Source organism: Protopterus annectens, chromosome 11.part0, assembly GCF_019279795.1.
Source record: "Protopterus annectens isolate FY-2018-M chromosome 11.part0, PAN1.0, whole genome shotgun sequence".
In the NCBI taxonomy this organism is placed as follows: Eukaryota; Metazoa; Chordata; order Ceratodontiformes; family Protopteridae; genus Protopterus; species Protopterus annectens.
The window spans coordinates 1543944387-1543963734 of record NC_056745.1 but is presented as its reverse complement, the minus strand read 5'-3'; the positions used below and the strand labels follow the sequence as shown (position 1 = coordinate 1543963734).

General features: G+C 42.5%; 1 protein-coding gene across 2 annotated transcripts in view; it reads right to left on the bottom strand.

Moving 5' to 3' along the window:
* The window catches only part of LOC122815941, an 888188-nt gene that overhangs the window by 513926 nt on the left and 354914 nt on the right, over positions 1 to 19348 (bottom strand). For both annotated transcript variants that reach the window (XM_044088813.1, XM_044088814.1), the window contains one exon: positions 9190 to 9363. In XM_044088813.1, coding sequence (XP_043944748.1) covers positions 9190 to 9363 — 174 coding nt within the window. The remainder of the gene's footprint in view (positions 1 to 9189; positions 9364 to 19348) is intronic.

The following is a 19348-nucleotide window of genomic DNA, read 5'->3' as shown; positions in this document are numbered from 1 at the left end:
GCCTTCAAATGCAATACTTATATTAATGAAGGCAGATGTGAAGTGTCCAGTTTTGAAGAGATGTACTATATTTTGAAAAACTACAGATCATCCAGCCTGACCTCTGTTTTAGGAAACTTTGCTGGAACTGCTTTTGAAGTAAATAAATACCCGTAGATCTAAGGAGCAAATGATTAATTGAAACATGGTATTAAAGTAAGAAGCTTTTCTCAGAAAAGCATGAGTCATTTAGAAGTTAATTACCCTAAACTATGTCATTAGGCAGCAGCCTTGAATACAGAACATAGTGTTATACAATGTCTAGAGAAAGTAAAGAAATATATTGTGCTGCTCCACATGGCTTGTTATTAGAAACACTTATCTTTAATATCTGTATATATATCACTGCAGAGGTGCATGTAAGAAAAGTATAATATCTGCAGAATAATGACTATACCAAGGATCTACGCTGAGATTTAAGCAGGATGCTGCAAAGTTCCATTAATAGCCTAATATATGCCAGCTCTGTATTAATGCAAAGTAAACTAGTATATGGCAACCTTGAGTTAATGCAAAGTAATAAAATCAAGCATCTTGGGAATGTGATGACTTTAGTGGATGCAGTATTTCTAACAATGAAAGTGTAAACTAAGGAGCTTCATTAATTATTTCTGATGACTTAAAGGTTGAAAAGCAATACAAGAAGCCAATAAGAAAAGCTGGAAGGGATTTTTGGTTGCATAAGTGTAGTCATCATTATAGGAAATAGGGCCTATTACTGACCCTCAACTCAGCAGTTGAGACCCTCTCCTGACTGTTCTGTGCAGTTCTGTCAGCAAAATCACTGAAAAATATGACAGGGTTAAGGCTGCCTGAGTGGGGATAATCCAAATGATGGAAAGCCTGTTTGAGAAGGTACATGATTAGATACTGAAGGAATTAATCAGCTCACCCAAAAAAAGGAGGCATAAGTGAGCACTGACAGAAATATTTTTCCTAAAACCTTTTTTATTGAATTTTGCAAAGTGCAGCAATACAAATGAAAATAAACATAACATTCATTTAGGTGACTGCGGTGATGCAGCGGTTAGCATTGTCACCTGACAGCAGGAGGTTCTCTTTTTTGATTCTCATCTGGGGTGCCTTCTGTGTAAATCCTACATGTCCTCCCTGTGGTCATGCAGATTTCCTCTGGGTGCTCCAGTTTCCTCCCACATTCCAAAGACATGTAGTAAGTGGATTGGACACTCTAAAATTGGCTGTAGGTGGGAGTGTATGCATGAATAAGTGATGCAAATGAACTACTGCAGCAGGGCTAGCCACCTGGTAGTGTAAACCTTGGCTCGGGATGATTGTCACTGCGGAAGTGACACCCCAACCCCATGTTCAAAATGGGAAAAGGGGTTGTGGATGGATGGATTCATACTACTCCACAAATAAAGTGATATGCCTAACACCACTACCTAAAACATGGGGGATGGTGCTCTTTTCCTTGTTCTGACTAAAATCCTTTTTAACATGTACAATTATATTGTATGTTTTGGCCGTCTGTATTACTACTACATCAGACTTCACTACTTGTGGTCAACAGCCTCCTCCCTACCAGCCATGCTGTCTCCCTCACATTCCATTGCTCTCCACCTCTCCAAGTACCTCCTTCCCTGTACCCTAACTCCCTTACCTACATTGTGTTTTTCCAAACCCCTGATTCCAGAGGTTCATCTACATTCCAGGGTTTTGTTCTTTTCCTCACCACCTGAATTGTCATAGACATTGGCTGTACCCTTTCCTCTGTAGCCTGCCTCTTCCCCACCCCTACTAAATGTAGCCACCAACACCAATGATTCTCCTATTATACATCTTCTTACACACTTTAATCAATGATCCTCCTATTATACATCTTCTTACACATCTTAACCAATGATTCTCCTATTATACATCTTCCTACACACCTTAATCAATGATCTTCCTGTTATATATCTTCTTACATACCTTAATCAATGATCCTCCTATTATACATCTTCTTACACACATTAATCAATGAGCCTCCTATTATACATCTTCTTATACACCCTAATCAATGATCCTCCTATTATACATCTTCTTACACATCTTAATCAATGATCTTCCTATTATACATCTTCTTACACATCTTAATCAATGATCCTTCTATTATACATCTTCTTACACACCTTAATCAATGATCCTATTATACATCTTCCTACACAACTTAATCAATGATCCTTCTATTATAAATCTTCTTACACACCTTAAGCAATGATCCTCCTATTACACATCTTCCTACACACCTTAATCAATGATCTTCCTATTATATATCTTCCTACACACCTTAATCAATGATCTTCCTATTATATATCTTCTTACACACCTTAATCAATGATCTTCCTCTTATACATCTTCATACATACCTTAATCAATGATCCTCCTATTATACATCTTCCTACACACCTTAATCAATGATCTTCCTATTATATATCTTCTTACATACCTTAATCAATGATCCTCCTATTATACATCTTCTTACACACCTTAATCAATGAGCCTCCTATTATACATCTTCTTATACACCCTAATCAATGATCCTCCTATTATACATGTTTTACACACCTTAATCAATGATCCTTCTATTATGCATCTTCTTACACACCTTAATCAATGATTCTCCTATTATACATCTCCCTACACACCTTAATCAATGATCTTCCTATTATATATATTCGTACACACCTTAATCAATGATCTTCCTATTATATATCTTCTTACACACCTTAATCAATGATACTCCTATTATACATCTTCTTATACACCTTAGTCAGCTCCCTCCACAGACCTTTAATCCCTTTATACTACCACAGCATATGTAGATTGTCCACTCACTCCTCTCCATACCTCTAACATGTGCTGTGTCCACCTATCCATCTGCAGCCTAACAGACATCCTATGCCATCTGTTCAGTATAAACATTTGCAGATCTCCTACTCATTGCTGATACATCCTCACAGAGCCTGTCCTCCCCCATATACCACATTCATTTGTCCACCTTCCCATAATGGCTGCATGCTATTTCTCTCTCCCAAATGTCTGCCTTTGTCCCTTCATCTACTCCTGTCTCACCATCTTCCCTTTTCTTCAGTCCAGTATTTTACCTACCTTGTTCTCTTCCAAACCCATAGTTTTCAGATGTTCATAATCCAGTCATACATCATTCTGTACTTTGTATTCCTTTTTTTCCCTCCTAAAATCTTTGAACTGATTGTTCAGCCGACCTTTGTACAAGTCATGTCATCTACACTCCCTGTATTCCTACTGCTCCCCCCATCGTAATAAAGAGGTCTCTTTAACCTCCTGATCCTAGCATCTCCCTCTCCTTCTCTAAGCAGTGCCCTCAGCTTCTTGCAGACATGCATGGCCATGTTTGGAGATGTACAGAAGGAAATAACATGCAAGCTTGCATACAATGGCAGCTCATCTACAGTGTAAGGTAATATGCCCATAAAATGTGTGTGCACATTTAACTGATATCACATTTGATTGCCTCTGTGTTGCAATGCTAGTATGAAGCTATCTTCTCTTCTATTACCTTAATTAGTGCCATAGTTTCTGTCTTTATATTTTTTAATAATTCTTTATCCTTCCATGACCAACAAGATCAGAACCCTATTTCTTTGATTGATTGCTTACTCATTTGTTTGTTTGTCAACCAGGCAGATGGTCTCATTCACAGACCTATTTTAGCCATGACCTGGGCTATATTAGCACTGATAAATTTTCCCTAATGCACATAATACTTTCAAAACAGCATAACTGTATGTCACCAAGGAGCAAACCCAAATGAAATGTGTTTGAATACATAAGGTCAACAAAATGCTACAGATTCACTAATGACATATATAATATATGTGCAAAAAAAGGCAACTGAATTAGAACACGTGTAAAATACTGTATTATAATGTATGATCTGTAGTACAACCAAATTGTGTATATATTCTATTTATACTTGAACCATGCAAATTAAGGCATGGCAGTAAATGGTTTCTTTTGGTCACTCAAATAACTGGAACAGTTACATTTGTAAAGATCTTTCAAGTGTTGTGAAATATTCTCTCTGAAGGTAAACTATAAGCTGCAGTTTCTAACATCACTATTTGCGCCGTTTCAGGTGGCAAGAGCTCTCTTGACAAATGCTTCTTCCTTTCTAATGGAATTAAAAGATGGCCTCATGAGAAGCAGAACATTTTTGTTAGATGCCCCTTAGGAGAAAGAGAGCTTCCTTGAGCTGAGTTTAGCTGCACAAGGTAGACAGTAGTTTAGGAAGAGTGGTTTGTAGGTTTAGAAGGTAAAAAAGAGAGACATATTCTAGCAAAAGTGTCAAACAGTTAACTTTGCAAATTGTGTAGATAGATAAACAAATAAATATGCAGATTTTGTTGATGATTGCTTTGATTTTTTTTATGTTTTTTTGATTTTAGGGCTATAATGAGGAGGTCATACTCATGTTTTCAGATTTAAACACTTAAACAATGACTCTCCTAGCCTCTTGGGTTAGAAGGTTTAAAAGTCCTTCAGATACTTTTGACAGTACATTGTGTGTGATACCATAGAGGGGGAGAAATTCAGGTGCACACTGAACTGTACACTAAGATACAGTTGCAGTCTAACTTGTGAAGTAAGTTCCCTTTCAAGGTTTTTATTGTTGATGACTGAATTCTGAGCTAAATTTTTAGGGTGTTCCAAATATCATTGCTTACTAATTTTGAGCAGTTGATTGTCATCTTTCTACAGGGCACCAAGTTCTTGAGCATTCTGAAATCTTTTTGCAACATTTCTTTTCTAATTTTGGTAAAGAAATGCCATATTTTATAAGGATAATGTGATTTACCTGAATACAGCAGTTGAAAACATGCTAGAGGGATAGATATTTGTCTCAGAGATTGCCCCTTATTTTGAACAGGCTTCCTATTCACATTAAGCAGAGCCCTTCTCTGGCCCTCTTCAAATGCAATTTGGATCAATGGATCGGAATCATAAATTCACACTTGGGGTAGTGCTCGAGTCCCTTAGGGACAGCGGTAATCTGTAAAATACTTAATGCACAGACACAAATCCATGTCATCCTTTTACCCCTGGGGCCAAATATTGGGTAAAATTGGGTTATATTGGCAAGGATTGTAAGGGCCCTTAAGCCATTAACCTGGTAATCTCCTATGAACCTATGAACTCATGAATGTGTAGAAGTCAGGAGGTGAGGAATGACTTGATGTTGGGGTACTCTGGTTGTGAATGCTTCTTTTGCAAAGACTATCTGAATTTAAAAAATGCTTACACTGCTGACTGCACATATTTCAGTTCAATTGCACTTCTTAATACTAATTACAAAATTATAGCTAAAATTAGCAATATATTACTATTAACTAAAATCAGTAACCAACTACATCTCAATCAGTTTGTTTTCATTCAAGGAATACTGTCGTCTGTTAGTCAACTTTTACAAGCCATAAAATTATATGCAAATAATAACGCAAATAATATTTTCCCTTAACTGGGTTTCTGCTCCCTACTTGTACAGATGCCTTTTTATTTTATTAATATGGATTATCTATTTGTAATTTTTCATAAGTTAAATCCCCCATTCTTTGCAATTTGATAAAAGCTGTCTTTGTTCTGGCAATATATTTTATTTGTATTAATGCAAATGACCCAATATTTAGGTGTCCATCAAGAGTGCCTTTTAAGTATTAGTTTAAGGGTGTGCACACTTATGCAACCAGCTTATTGTATGTTTTTTATTTTTTTATATTTTTTCCCATAACAGATTTGCTTGTTCTTCAATTGAATTGTACAGGTTATAGGTCACATTAAAGGTGAGAAAAGTCTTGAAATTATTTATTGTGGTCTCATTTTTTATATCACAAAAATCTGGCATTTTAAAAGGGGTGTGTACACTTTTTATATCCACTGTATATGGCTTTAAATCATCCACAAAAAGAAGATGAGAATTCTTTATACTTAGGTGTTTTCTGGCAGCCAAATTGTAACAATGACCTAATTTGTTATGTAAAGAGCTTAATGGGTTGAAGGCAAGATAAAAGAACATCAGTAAAAAAGAGTCACTCTGAAATGTCCCCTGGGATAATAATTTGTCCTTTATCATGGCTTAGCTGCAAAGTTGTTTGCCACTGTTTCATGGTCAGTGTAATGTAATTGATTAATTTAGGGTGTATCTTATATATCTGTAAGCAATCCTTTATCTAGTTACACACTAGATGTAAGGGGGTGCACATACATATACACATTAGATGTGAGTGGAAGCACACACACATGCACAGACAGACACACACACACACACACACGCACACACACACACACACACACACACACACACACACACACACACACACACACACACACACACACACACACTAGATATGAATGGGAGCCCACGCACATACACATCAGATGTGAGTGGGAGCACATATACAAACACATTAGATGTAAGTGGGAGCACATGCATATACCCATTAGATGTAAGTGGGAGCACACGCATATACCCATTACATGTGAGTGGGAGCACACACACACATACACATTAGATGTAAGTGTGAGCACACACACATATACATTAGATATTAATGGAGCACATGCATATACACATTGGATGTAAGTGAGACCACATGCACATTAGGTGCGAATGGGAGCACATGCACATTACATCCAAGTGGGAGCACATGCACATGCACATTAGATGTGAGTGGGAGCACATGCGCGTTAAATGTAAGTGGAAGACCATGCACATACATATTAAATGTGAGTGGGAGGGCACATACATACACATTATATGTGAGTGGATGCACAGAAACACACACACACACACACACACACACACACACAATGCATGAGAGTGGGAGCCCACGTACATGCATATTACATGTGAGTGAAAGCACACAAAAACACACACACACACACACACACACACACACACACACACGCACGCACGCACGCACACACACACACACACACACACACACACACACACAATGCATGAGAGTGGGAGCCCACGTACATGCATATTACATGTGAGTGAAAGCACACAAACACACACACATACACACACACACACACACACACACACACACACACACACACACACACACGCGCACATTACATGTGAGTGGGAGCCCACACACATACATCTTAAATGTGAGTGGCAGCACATGCACATACACATCAGATGTAAGTAGGAGCCCATGAAGATGCACATTAGATGTAAGTGAGAGCCCATGCACATGCACATTAGATGTGAGTGGGAGCCCATGCACATACACATTAGATATGAGTGTGAGCACATGCACATACACATTAGATATGAGTGTGAGCACATGCATATACACATTTGCTATGATTGTGAGCACATGCATATACACATTAGATGTGACTGGGAGCACATGCACATACACATTAGATGTGACTGGGAGCACATGCACATACACATTAGATGTGACTGGGAGCACATGCACATACACATTAGATATGAATGGGAGCACATGCACATACACATTAGATATGAGTGTGAGCACATGCACATACACATTAGATATGAGTGTGAGCACATGCATATACACATTAGCTATGATTGTGAGCACATGCATATACACATTAGATGTGACTGGGAGCACATGCACTTACACATTAGATATGAATGGGAGCACATGCACATTAGATATGAGTGTGAGCACATGCACATACACATTAGATATGAGTGTGAGCACATGCACATACACATTAGATATGAGTGTGAGCACATGCATACACACATTAGCTATGATTGTGAGCACATGCATATACACATTAGCTATAATTGTGAGCACATGCATATACAAATTAGATGTGACTGGGAGCACATGCACATACACATTAGCTATGATTGTGAGCACATGCATATGCACATTAGATGTGACTGGGAGCACATGCACATACACATTAGCTATGATTGTGAGCACATGCATATACACATTAGATGTGACTGGGAGCACATGCACATACACATTAGATGTCAATGGGAGCACATGGATGCACACATTAGGGGAGGGCATCACACACTCTTCCTGTGGTGCAAGTGCTCAAATCAACATTGACTGGGTAAAGGTTAAGTTCTAAGGGAATTCTCCTCATTCTCTGTATCCAGATGAGGCATTTGAAGTGGGGTAGGGATGCTATAAGGATCCCCAGTATGGTAATAATTAGGTTCTAGTTCTGGAACATGGATGGTTCCATTTAGGTAGGGTAAAACCGTACCCTCAACAGACTGGTGTGGTGTGTGCCTGACGTGTCTCTACCTGAGGAGTGAACAGGCTAAAGGCTGGTTGGAGGATGGCTGATGACTGACAGCCAGTTAGTCAAAAATGATCTGGAAAAATAATTTAATTATGTATTAAAAATACTAAAGTATGCTTTTAACTTCAACCGGAAGGAGAAAATAAGTTTGTTTCATAGAAAAATATCATGTCAGTGGCTTTTTTAAGGAAGAAAGGATGTGCCTGATAAGGCTTTCAATAAGGTGCTGTTCAGAAAAAGATTCAAATACATGAAACTAAGTCCTTCTGAAGGGTTAACTCAGAAGGGGATCTAATGTGAACTTAACATGTTAGGCAAAAAAACGATACTTACAATTATACTAGAATTGTGGAAGGGCCAGACTGATGAATGTACCAGGCTACAGGAAACAGATATACATTTTTTTCTCTAGTTTATTCTATATGATTCAGTATTTTAGCTGCTTCCTCTGGGATTACCAAGTCCTTTAATATCACTACTACACCATTGGCATTTTTGACCCCCCCAGCCTCCTCTGAGTGACTCTTGTATGAAGGTGAGGGTTTTGCTAAAATAAGCTTGTGCATTTGTTATTTATTTATTTTTTTATGAGATACAAGTGGCAAATTCCCAGAACCTGCTGCAATGCAGTCTCACATGAAAAGCAATTGGCAGGCTGAAAGACAAGGAAAAAAGAGCAATCACTCTTCTGACCGTTTGCTCTTACAGATTGCAACCATATACATATTATTGAAAATGTCTTAATTTATTTAGATATGAGGCAACTGAAAACATGTCATTTTTTGCTGTCCAAAATGGTATATTATTTCTTCTATCAGCTGCAGTTTAAATCATACACATTCAGTACTAATGACTTACTATTGCATTCAATTGATGGTGATGTCCATTTCCCGTTTGTACACCTGCTCAGTCCTGAAGTTCCTGGTTTGATCGCAAAGCCAGCTGGACAGTTGTAAAATATCTCCTGTCCTACAGGGCTACTCATTAATTTAATATAAGCATTTGCAACTGGTGTGGGAGCTCCACAGTAATCTGTAATAATAAAATGAAATAAGATAATTAAAATTACACAGTCATCTAAAGTTCTGCTCAGAAAGCAATCCAGCCTTAAAACATGTCATGGTCTGCTTCTACAAGCTATAGAATATCATGGCCCATTTTAGTTTGCCCATCTTTTACTGAAGTCCTTTTTATAATATTACACATTTTACATGTTTACTGAATTAAATTTAACAACTGGCTTAATTACTTTATTTCTTTCTACGTATTATTTTTATTTCCAAAAATGTTATTTCATTCATCTTTCATAGATTCTTCTTATCTTCTCCATCTGCTATTACTATTATACCTAAATTACCACCAACCGAGATGACTCTGAAATCATTCATGTAAAACTTGACACTTTTGGGTAGCTTCTGCCTTCTAGTTAATGACACACCTATATCCTTCCATAGAGCTACAACCTCCATCAGTAACCCATAGTTTACCAGAAATTGGTCCCTGTCCATCAGTCACTGGTACTGTCTTATTTCTTGTAAAAGTTTAGCATCTCTCTTCTTTTACCATTATACCCCATACTACAAGTTTCTCTTCTGTTTATCCTTTACTCATTTTAACAATTGTACATTTTTATTTTGACTATGGGCAGGATTCATGAAGGCTTGCACGGAGTGTAAGAGACGTGCAATACTCCATGCAAGCCTTGCGATCCAGGAACAGCCCTAAGGTCCGTGTAAGAGACCAGCTAAAACGTCTCTTACACGGACTGGGCGTGGACATGATAAATACCTCACTTGCATCCGAAAGGTATGCAAATGAGGTATATTAGCGATCCACGAAGCAGAAACCAGTCCGTGTAGGAGACGTTTTAGCTGCAGAAATGTACTCAGCTGACAACTGAGTACATTTCTGCAAATTCCACAACGGAGCGATGTCAGCTCCAAAAAAAGGTTGCGTATGACTCAGGCAGCATGCCAATGGCCAAATATGTGGCCATTGGCAATACAACCCGATGGCAAAATGATAAAATCATATTTTTTTAAACCCAGCGCAGCTCTGCGCAAACGGGCTGCGCTGTATAAAAGCATAAAACAGAAGGTTATAAACCCACAAATGTGGGTTTCATGCAACACATGCAATGACAATGCAGGGACCAGCAGACCAAAACCAACATGGCCACTGTGTAGTGGTTGCTAAGGGGGGAAGCTGAGTCTAAGACATGTAACTAAGCATTAGTAGGCAATCTCATGTAAATGAGGGTTCGGATACTGAATCTCACAGTCACATACCAAATGAGCACAGTCTGAGTAGTGTAAGAAATACAAAAGGGGGAGGAATAGTGTAGGAGATAGGTGACATCACAGGGGGGAATGGTAGAAAGAAATGCAGTTCATTTGAGGCCAGTGTAACATGACAGATGACAGGCACAGATCATGGAAAGAGGTGTGCCACTAGATAAGTCATGGAAAGTCAAGAAATGGAAGGTGTACACTGTTACCTACACCAAAGTTTCTTGCATGCGCACGTGTGTGCACCATGAAGCGCGAGTAGGACAGTGTGCGCACGTGTAAGGCAGTGTGAGCATGTGGGAGCATGTTGGGAGATGTTTAACACTGTTTGTGCGGGTGTGCACGCGTGTAAGGCAGGCTGAGTATGTTGGAGGCTGTTGGCAGACGTGTAACAGTGTTTGCGCGGGTGTACGCACGTTTTAACCCGAATAAGTAGATTCTGAACCATTTAAGCACGTGTGCACGCGTGTAAGCCACTGTGAGCGTGTTTCAGATACTATGCACGTTGCTCCCTCCTGAGGAAACAGAGAGGAAAAAGGAAGCAACAGAATTAATAGAAAGCTAGCAGGGATAACTGCTGAAGTTAGCAGGTGAAAACAATTAGAAGCAGGCAATTACACAGGCAGAATAGTAGCCCAGCCCAGCACTTAAAACTCTGCAAACAGTAGTGCAGGATGTTTCCATTAAGAGACACTGCAAGACAGGATTAAGCTAATAGAAGTGAAAACTTAAAAAGCTTCACTCAGAGCAGAAATGTTAGGGGCTGCCATAGCTGTCATAATGAGACATAGGTGACTTGCTGAGGGTGGTGACAATGCAGATGGTGCCAGACAACCCACAGTGAGGAGACGGAGAAGAGTGTACAGGCCCAGGGTCACCTACCACGGGTTACATAAGCTGGAGATAGTAGAGCACTATAGAGTGGACAGAGAGCTCCTGCAGCAAATTGTTGAGCTGTGCAGGCCACACCTCACACACAGAACCAACACTGGGGAACCCATCCCAGTGGAAACCAAGGTATGTGTTGGCCTAAGAATACTAGCAACAGGTACCTTCCAGAGACCAACTGGCGATATAATGGGGATATCACAGGCATCAGCCTCCAGGGTACTACACCAGTTCCTGGATGCCATGTCAACACATGTCGGTGATCATGTATATTTCCCCAATGCCCGTGAGTTATTGGCCAGCAATATGCGTCTCTTCCAGCAAATAGCGGAATACCCTGAGGTACTGGGTGCAATAGACTGCATGCACATACGCATCAAAGCACCAGCCGGTGAGCGGGGTAGGGCCTACATTAACCGCAAGGGCTTCCCCTCCATCAACTGCCAGGTCATGTGTGATGCCCAGGGCATAATATTGAATGTGTGTGCCGGCTGCCCCGGGAGTTATCACGATTCCCACATCTGGCATTTGATGCAGCTGTACCAGACATTTGCCAATGGGGACATCCCACATGGACACCTAGTGGGGGATGCAGGTTATGCACTGGAGCCGTGGCTGATGACACCCATCAGAAACGCACACACACCTGAACAGGAACGCCATAATGAGGCACACGCACAAACACGTAATGTAATAGAGCATGTGTTTGGGCTGCTCAAGTCACGGTTCCGGTGTCTGGACACATCTGGTGGAGCCTTGCAGTACACACCAACTACATGTACCCAAATTGTCATGGTATGTGCTATGCTACATAATATGATCTTGTGAAAACATCTGCAGCAGGACCAGCATAGGGCTGGGCCAAACAGCCCCCCACCATTGCCAAGGCCATCACAGGCAGAGTGTGACTCGGAGGAGGAACAACCACAGCCTGTCCCAGTAGGCAGAAGGAGGCGTGCCCAGTATGCCCTGGCCTTGGCAAAGAGGCAATGCATAGCACATATACTGGCTCAGTAGGAACCCTGGGAATGATACCCCTCTCTGACTCATTCATATAGTAACAGGGATGCCTAACATGACACAACCTGCTCTCAAACATGTACAGGGAGTGTAGTATGTGCATCCAACAGAGGCAGCCCTGCAGCACCACCTGAGGCATGATTGCCATGTGTTAAGCAATGTAACACCATCTAGTATATGCAAACATGAAGACCCTGCCTAACATCTCACCCTCACCAAGCATGATGCCACACTATGAAGACAAGAAGATCAAGTACAATAATTGGCTGAAGTAATGCAGTCAGTCAAAGGTGAGCCAATGTGTTACAGGCTGGGAAGATATGTGGAGTTTGACATGATGCACCACCTGCTAGGGGTGGCATGCACCTATCATGCCATGCCCCATGGATACTGGCAAAGGCTGTCAGTACCCACAGCATGCCCTGAATAGGTAAGTCTCAAAACACAAACCCAACCTCATAGGTTCTACAAGGGATAGGAACCTAGATGTAATACTACCCCATGACAGATGTATAAACAGCAAGATGTGTGCAGTGTAAACACACACAGTAAGGAGAATGTAGATACCAGTTCTGTAATAGAGAACTGGGCAAGGCTCACATCAGCACCCTAACACTACCAGGTCACACCTCATACTGTGCTGTACAGCCGCAAAACATGGAACAAGCTACAAAAGGAGGGTGACTAGCAAGAAATGGCAAGGATAACCACACCCCCATGTTGGTACCACAACAAGAAGCAGCATGGAATATCCATGGTCAAATACCAATGGCTAAAACTGCCTTGCAGTATATAGCCTGCTGCAGACCACTGTCCTAATACCAGGAACAGCACCTGGCCTATGTCGGAATACATGAATATATCAAGCCCCCCAAACCACATTATATTGCTTGACTGAAAATACCCAGACATACACCAGTAGCATTGTACTAGCACCAACACAGTAGGAGAAAATTACCCAGATTCCATAAACCAAAATGCCCAGGAACAATGTACTACTCCCACAAGAGGGTAAGCATACTGGATGTGATAATCAGCAACATGTGTACTGGATGGCAAGATGAGAAGTGTACCCCTCACTGGTAAGACCAGACCATAGAGTAATCACACTGGATATACACACCCTGACCCCAGTCCCTGGCCAGAATACCACAGTGAAAAACATGTGTAAAGTATAGGTTGCAGCCCTCAAAACCGATGTTGAATCCACAAAAGGCCCTGTGCAAGTGCAGAATATGGGACACACCACAGAACATGTTATACAGGCATTCCATGAACACAGCCAGGAATGCTTGGAGTATGCAATCACAAATAACAACAACACACAATGCCATACACGCAGGCATCTGGCATGCTGGCCTCCAGCCATTACCAAACCATGCAAGAGAATGAGGAAGATACCACATGATAGAGCAAACATAAAAAGGGAAGTCATCACTGACCAGTAGTATGGCAACAACATATGTCCACACATACAATCCACTAAGTCCAGCCACAACAAGTATAATCTATGAATCCAGAGGCAATGTGATGCCAGTACCAAGTACACAGACAATGACAACACCCCCCCAATAAATACAAACATATGTGATAGATGCATCCATGTATCCAAACCAGAGGTTGAGCTCCAACAACTCAGTACTGTCAACACTAGTCAGGAGGAGAAGGTAACCACATACACCACAAACCCAGTCCCACATAGACCTACCACAACTGTAAAACAAACACATAAACACAGACAAATATTCCCAGAGGCCTTAATTACAAACACACCACACCAACAGAAGCCTCCAAAGTAGATCACAAGCAATCACAACCTTCAAACATAGCACATGCAACGAATAGTACGCAAAGCTGGTGTGCCAAACAGTCACAGGCCCGAAGGAGAAACAACATGCCTGATACAGTCGTAATAGGTGTCTGTATAGGCAGACACACAGCTGTCCCACTCACCAGACTGAACAAGGGAAAGGGTAGAGTAAGCTGCTTGTAGGTTGCCACAAAATGCCACTTAACACAAGTACGCAGGTCACCCCAAAGCAAGCAGAAATATGATGCACTCAATGTCCATGCTGGTGTGAATTACCTGAGATGTACCTCACTGGTCAACATCAAATGAGACATGGATGGTCCCTCCGAGTATGTACCCCAGGGCGGGATGACACTGGCTGTGTGCAGCATCCAACCCTCACCAAGAATGATGCCACAGTGCAAACACAGAATGCTCATGTTTAACAGCTGGCACAGTTACAGCTGTCAGTCCAAGAGGGTGTAATGTGTGTCTGCTTGAGATGTCAAGCATGACAAGCCATGCTGCTGTTACAGGGATGGCTGTCAGCTGTTACCCATGTGCATCTGGATACTGGATAAGGCCTTTGCCGCCTCCATAGAGCCATATGTAAGCAAGGCCAAAAAGACTACCCACCACCCTAGTAAACATAAGTGGTAGGAAACATAAGGGTAATGCTGACCAATGCCAGATGTGTAAACTGCAATATGCATGCCCCTGAGGCACTTCCCATTATGGAGAACATTGATGCCTGTCCAGTGACAGAAGCCTGCTGCAGGCCTAGTGATAGCACACCAGCACTACTAGGTTATACCACATACCATGTGTTATGGCCCCAACACCTGCACCAAGACATCAAAGGAGGGGGAGTATCCATATGCAGCACAGGCACCCATATAGCCAGGTAACTGACAATGCACAAAGCAGTGGATACCACCCATGTGCACATAACTGTAGTCAAAACTGCTGTACAGTCTGTAGCATGCGACAGACCACACTCTCACACACAAGAACCCCACCCAGACATTCGAAGACACTGGACAGTATGAATGTCCCACCAAATACCAGACAAGGTACACAAAGTACCACATAGGTGTCAAACCATTATGTATGCAAGGAGTCATCAGGGACCTAGGGACACAGGTCGACATTAATCTGTCATGTGACAGTCACAATGCCAATGTGGCTATGAAGACTGTTGATACTGGACACCGTATCATGAAAGGATTCACATCAACATCAACAGAGGTCACTGTGCCTCTGTACTGTTCCCTTATCAGACCCATAATCTAGTACAATGACTCATATGGGATGTACCGTACGTGACACCTTCAGCGGTTCAGAAGACCTCATAGTTACCCCACCAACAGGATAAAGGGTGTGAAATATATGTCATATGCTGCCTGGCTGTAGACACCCCAGATGACTGCAGTCACACACTGCCTACACAGAGGCATTGTATGTCTGTTGCACAAGGCCATGTCCAACACAGGAGTAATGGACATGCTACACCACAGGAAATCAAAGCCATTGGAACTGTGAGAGTCACAGATGTCAACCTCAACACATAATGAAATAAGATGTGCTGGAGGGACAGATACATAACCCATAGGCTCCCCACACCCAGAAACAGTATCCCAATCCATGGTAGGCAGAGCCCCTCACTGACACCCCTCAACAGGATTATTGCCAAGTGGATGGATGACCGTACATGTATACTGGGAGTCCCCACTGTGTCACGACCAGACAGAGGCACAGTGAAGAACCTCATAAATGGCCATAATTGAACACAGCAAGGGGTGGCGAAAGACACACACACTCTAGCTAGGCTTACTAATGGCCTAGGGTGTCTAGCCTACTATGAACCCATGAACCTATGAAGATACAAAACGTACAGGACACTAAGGATAATCACAAGGCTTACCCAACTGATGGTAGGAACCATGCTGGGCATCCACAGATAAGCTCCAAATCACACAGATATTACAAACAACATACCAAACACACACACATATTGCTAACATACAACCTGTCAGGTGCAGTGCAAACACCCCCCCCCCCCGAGTGCAAAATACCTATCACAGCAGATGGTCCCCTGACATTGCAGATGCTGAGGTAACAGCCATCATCTGCAAAGCAGAACACACAGCAGCAAAGGTATGTGATGGTGTCCTGTGCTGAGGCCAACATGGACCCCAAGAGTAATGGAATGCAAAATCACACTACTGGCCAATGTCAGCCTTACCACAGGATATGTACCCAAAGAGCAGTGTACAACAACAGTGGTCCATCACAACAAAGGTGTTGCCTGAATGGATACTCCAAACTACCACCCCAGGATCCTGACAAGCTTGTTCTGCACAGCTATGGAAAGGATCAGTATGTACCGCAGACAGAAGGCTAATGTGGACCTACTGATACTGGACCCTACACACTGTGGCTGTTGTAACTGCAGAACCGGCCCCTAAACATGTTTGACCCATTTGAAGCAGTCATTAAGGTCATTGATGAGGGCTATGTGGTCCACACAGCGTAGCTGGACCGTGCACATGCTTCTAGAAAATACTGTATGTGTTCAGTATGGATATGTTCACCAGCTTAAATATACACCCCTATGTCAGTAGATGGGTTGCAAAGCAGACCAAGGACAGAACTGACATGGTCAGAAATGCCGCATCCATGTCAGACTACAAAGCGGATATGAGTAGCATCCCACAAGGCCTGGTCTTGACCCCCCCACCCCCGTTCTGTATACATGTCCCATAGGTATAGGCCAACATGGAAGGACTGTGACTGAGCATGTATGCAGAGGAGTACAAACAGCCCACCATATCCGACCCCCAGCTGACACAAGCAACCCACAAAAGGGCCACCTACAAACAGACAACTGTAGCCATGTCAGCAAGCTAATCGCAGAACTGTGTATAGACAACCACCGTGGATATACAGTAAGTGCCCACAAATTACCACACAGGTGTTAACCCATGAGGTACCTAACATGTAATGTGAGACCTGGGTACAAAAGGTGATAAATATCCTGCACTGGACAAACATGTGGCTGTAGTGTTCGCAGAAACATGTACCATATACCCACCCAAACATGAAGGCTGGCAGATGTAGATAAGGGGAACTCACTCTGGCTCTGCAGCCATCCTCCATCAGCATCACAACTGACTACAATAGCCCCTGTGGGATATACCGCAGCAGACACCTCCATCAACCACCACCAGGGGTAGCAAAGAGCATGAACAGATGCCAAGTGTTGCCTGAGTAAACAAACTGCAGCCCCACACACCGCCATCCTTCCCAGCTACAGGAAAGCTGTGCCTGATGTATGAAGCCATGTCCAACCTGGAATCAATGAACATGCTGCACCTTGTACAATCTGAATGGCAGTGAGCTATGCACATGAGAGACCTGAACCCCAGCACTGACATACATAGGACAAGCTGTACAGAATGATCCATAACACAGAAAGCACCCCCACACTTCAGTAAACTCCTGGTACAGGTCAGCCAGAGTGCCACATATCAACACCCCTCAAGAGGCATCCTGATGAGTGTATGGAAGATGGTAGGCTACCCTGGGTATCACTGTTATGTCAGAGGTAGACAGAGGCACAGTATACCAACCATGACATATGTAATGGCAATCTCCAGTTGCAATGTGTGTCAAAGGACAAACACACCCTGTGACTACCATCAGAAATGGCCTACGGAACATCGCTAGTGTTTGCCAATGTCCACCCATGTTGTGGAATACACTAGCAATGTTGGACGAGCCTGGTGTAGGTAGTCCATATCTGAACATATTGCAACATGGTCATATGTGCACAACTGGCCCCTACACAGTCTGTTGTGCTCACTATGAAGATGTCAAGCAGTGATAGGACTAAAGCCCAGGATACTGTCCACCACAGTGAAAGTACCGTACCAGTACACTATACGGTACTACAGTGTTAGGTCATTATGAAAGTATGTTGAGAACTGTCTGCAAAGTATCCCATGCAATTCCTGCAGGCACAGTATAATCCCTGTTGTGGCAGACACGAAGCAGTTGGCCAGTTAGTACACAACATGACACCCAACACACAATCATAAACGTGCGATAATGTCGAAGGTCACACACACCCAAATATGTGGTGGACTTCAGAGTGCAACATATGGAAAGCTCACACTGGGCATGCTCGCACACTTTGATAAATGAGGCATATGTCAGACAACATGCCATGGAAAGGCTGAACCGGGCATGCTCACACACTTAGGCCATATCTCCATGTAGCAGTTGGCCACACATATCTGGTATTTGTACGTGTCAGTCCAGGAACCAACCACAACACAGCAATCAGCCCAGTGTGCACAGTAAATGACCACAGAGACATAAGTGATATAGTGGATCGCCGTCATATGCAAAAATCTGCCACAGATACACAAGTTGGTCATAGGAACAGGGAATGCTATGGCAATAAAGACCTGCAAACAGTAGAACAGCACAACAAATATTGCGCATCCAACAATTGAACATATGGGTGTAGAGGTCAATACTAGGCTTCTTGCCCCAGGGAATGACAGCTCAGCCAGTGTGTGCTTGGCATCTGCATCCCCAGGATAGTAGGCTACCGTGCCACTGTAAAGTAGGTCACAGAAGGCAACATGTGAGGCTAGTGAGCTGTGCCTCTGTCAAGCAGGGGCACCGCGGAGGTCTCAGGGATTGAATGTGCTAAGCCACAGCCATGTTGTCGGTGTGTGCTGTGAGAGGGTTGCTGAGGATCTCTGACAGTAGGTGTCCGTCAATAACAGACTGAGGGGAGCCCTATCTGCATTCTCTGGATGATTCCACTGTCAACACTGTGTTGTAATGAGTATGTGTGAATGAAGTGCCGTGGTGGAACTGTCCACAGATGTCCTCCCTCTGTGGGCTACAGCTCTGCAATGTATTAGGTCACTCTGTCTGTTGAACGGCGCATATATGGCCGTTGTATAGCTGAGAGGTGTCTTATTGTGGAGCAGTCATAGGTATATGTGGGATAGCA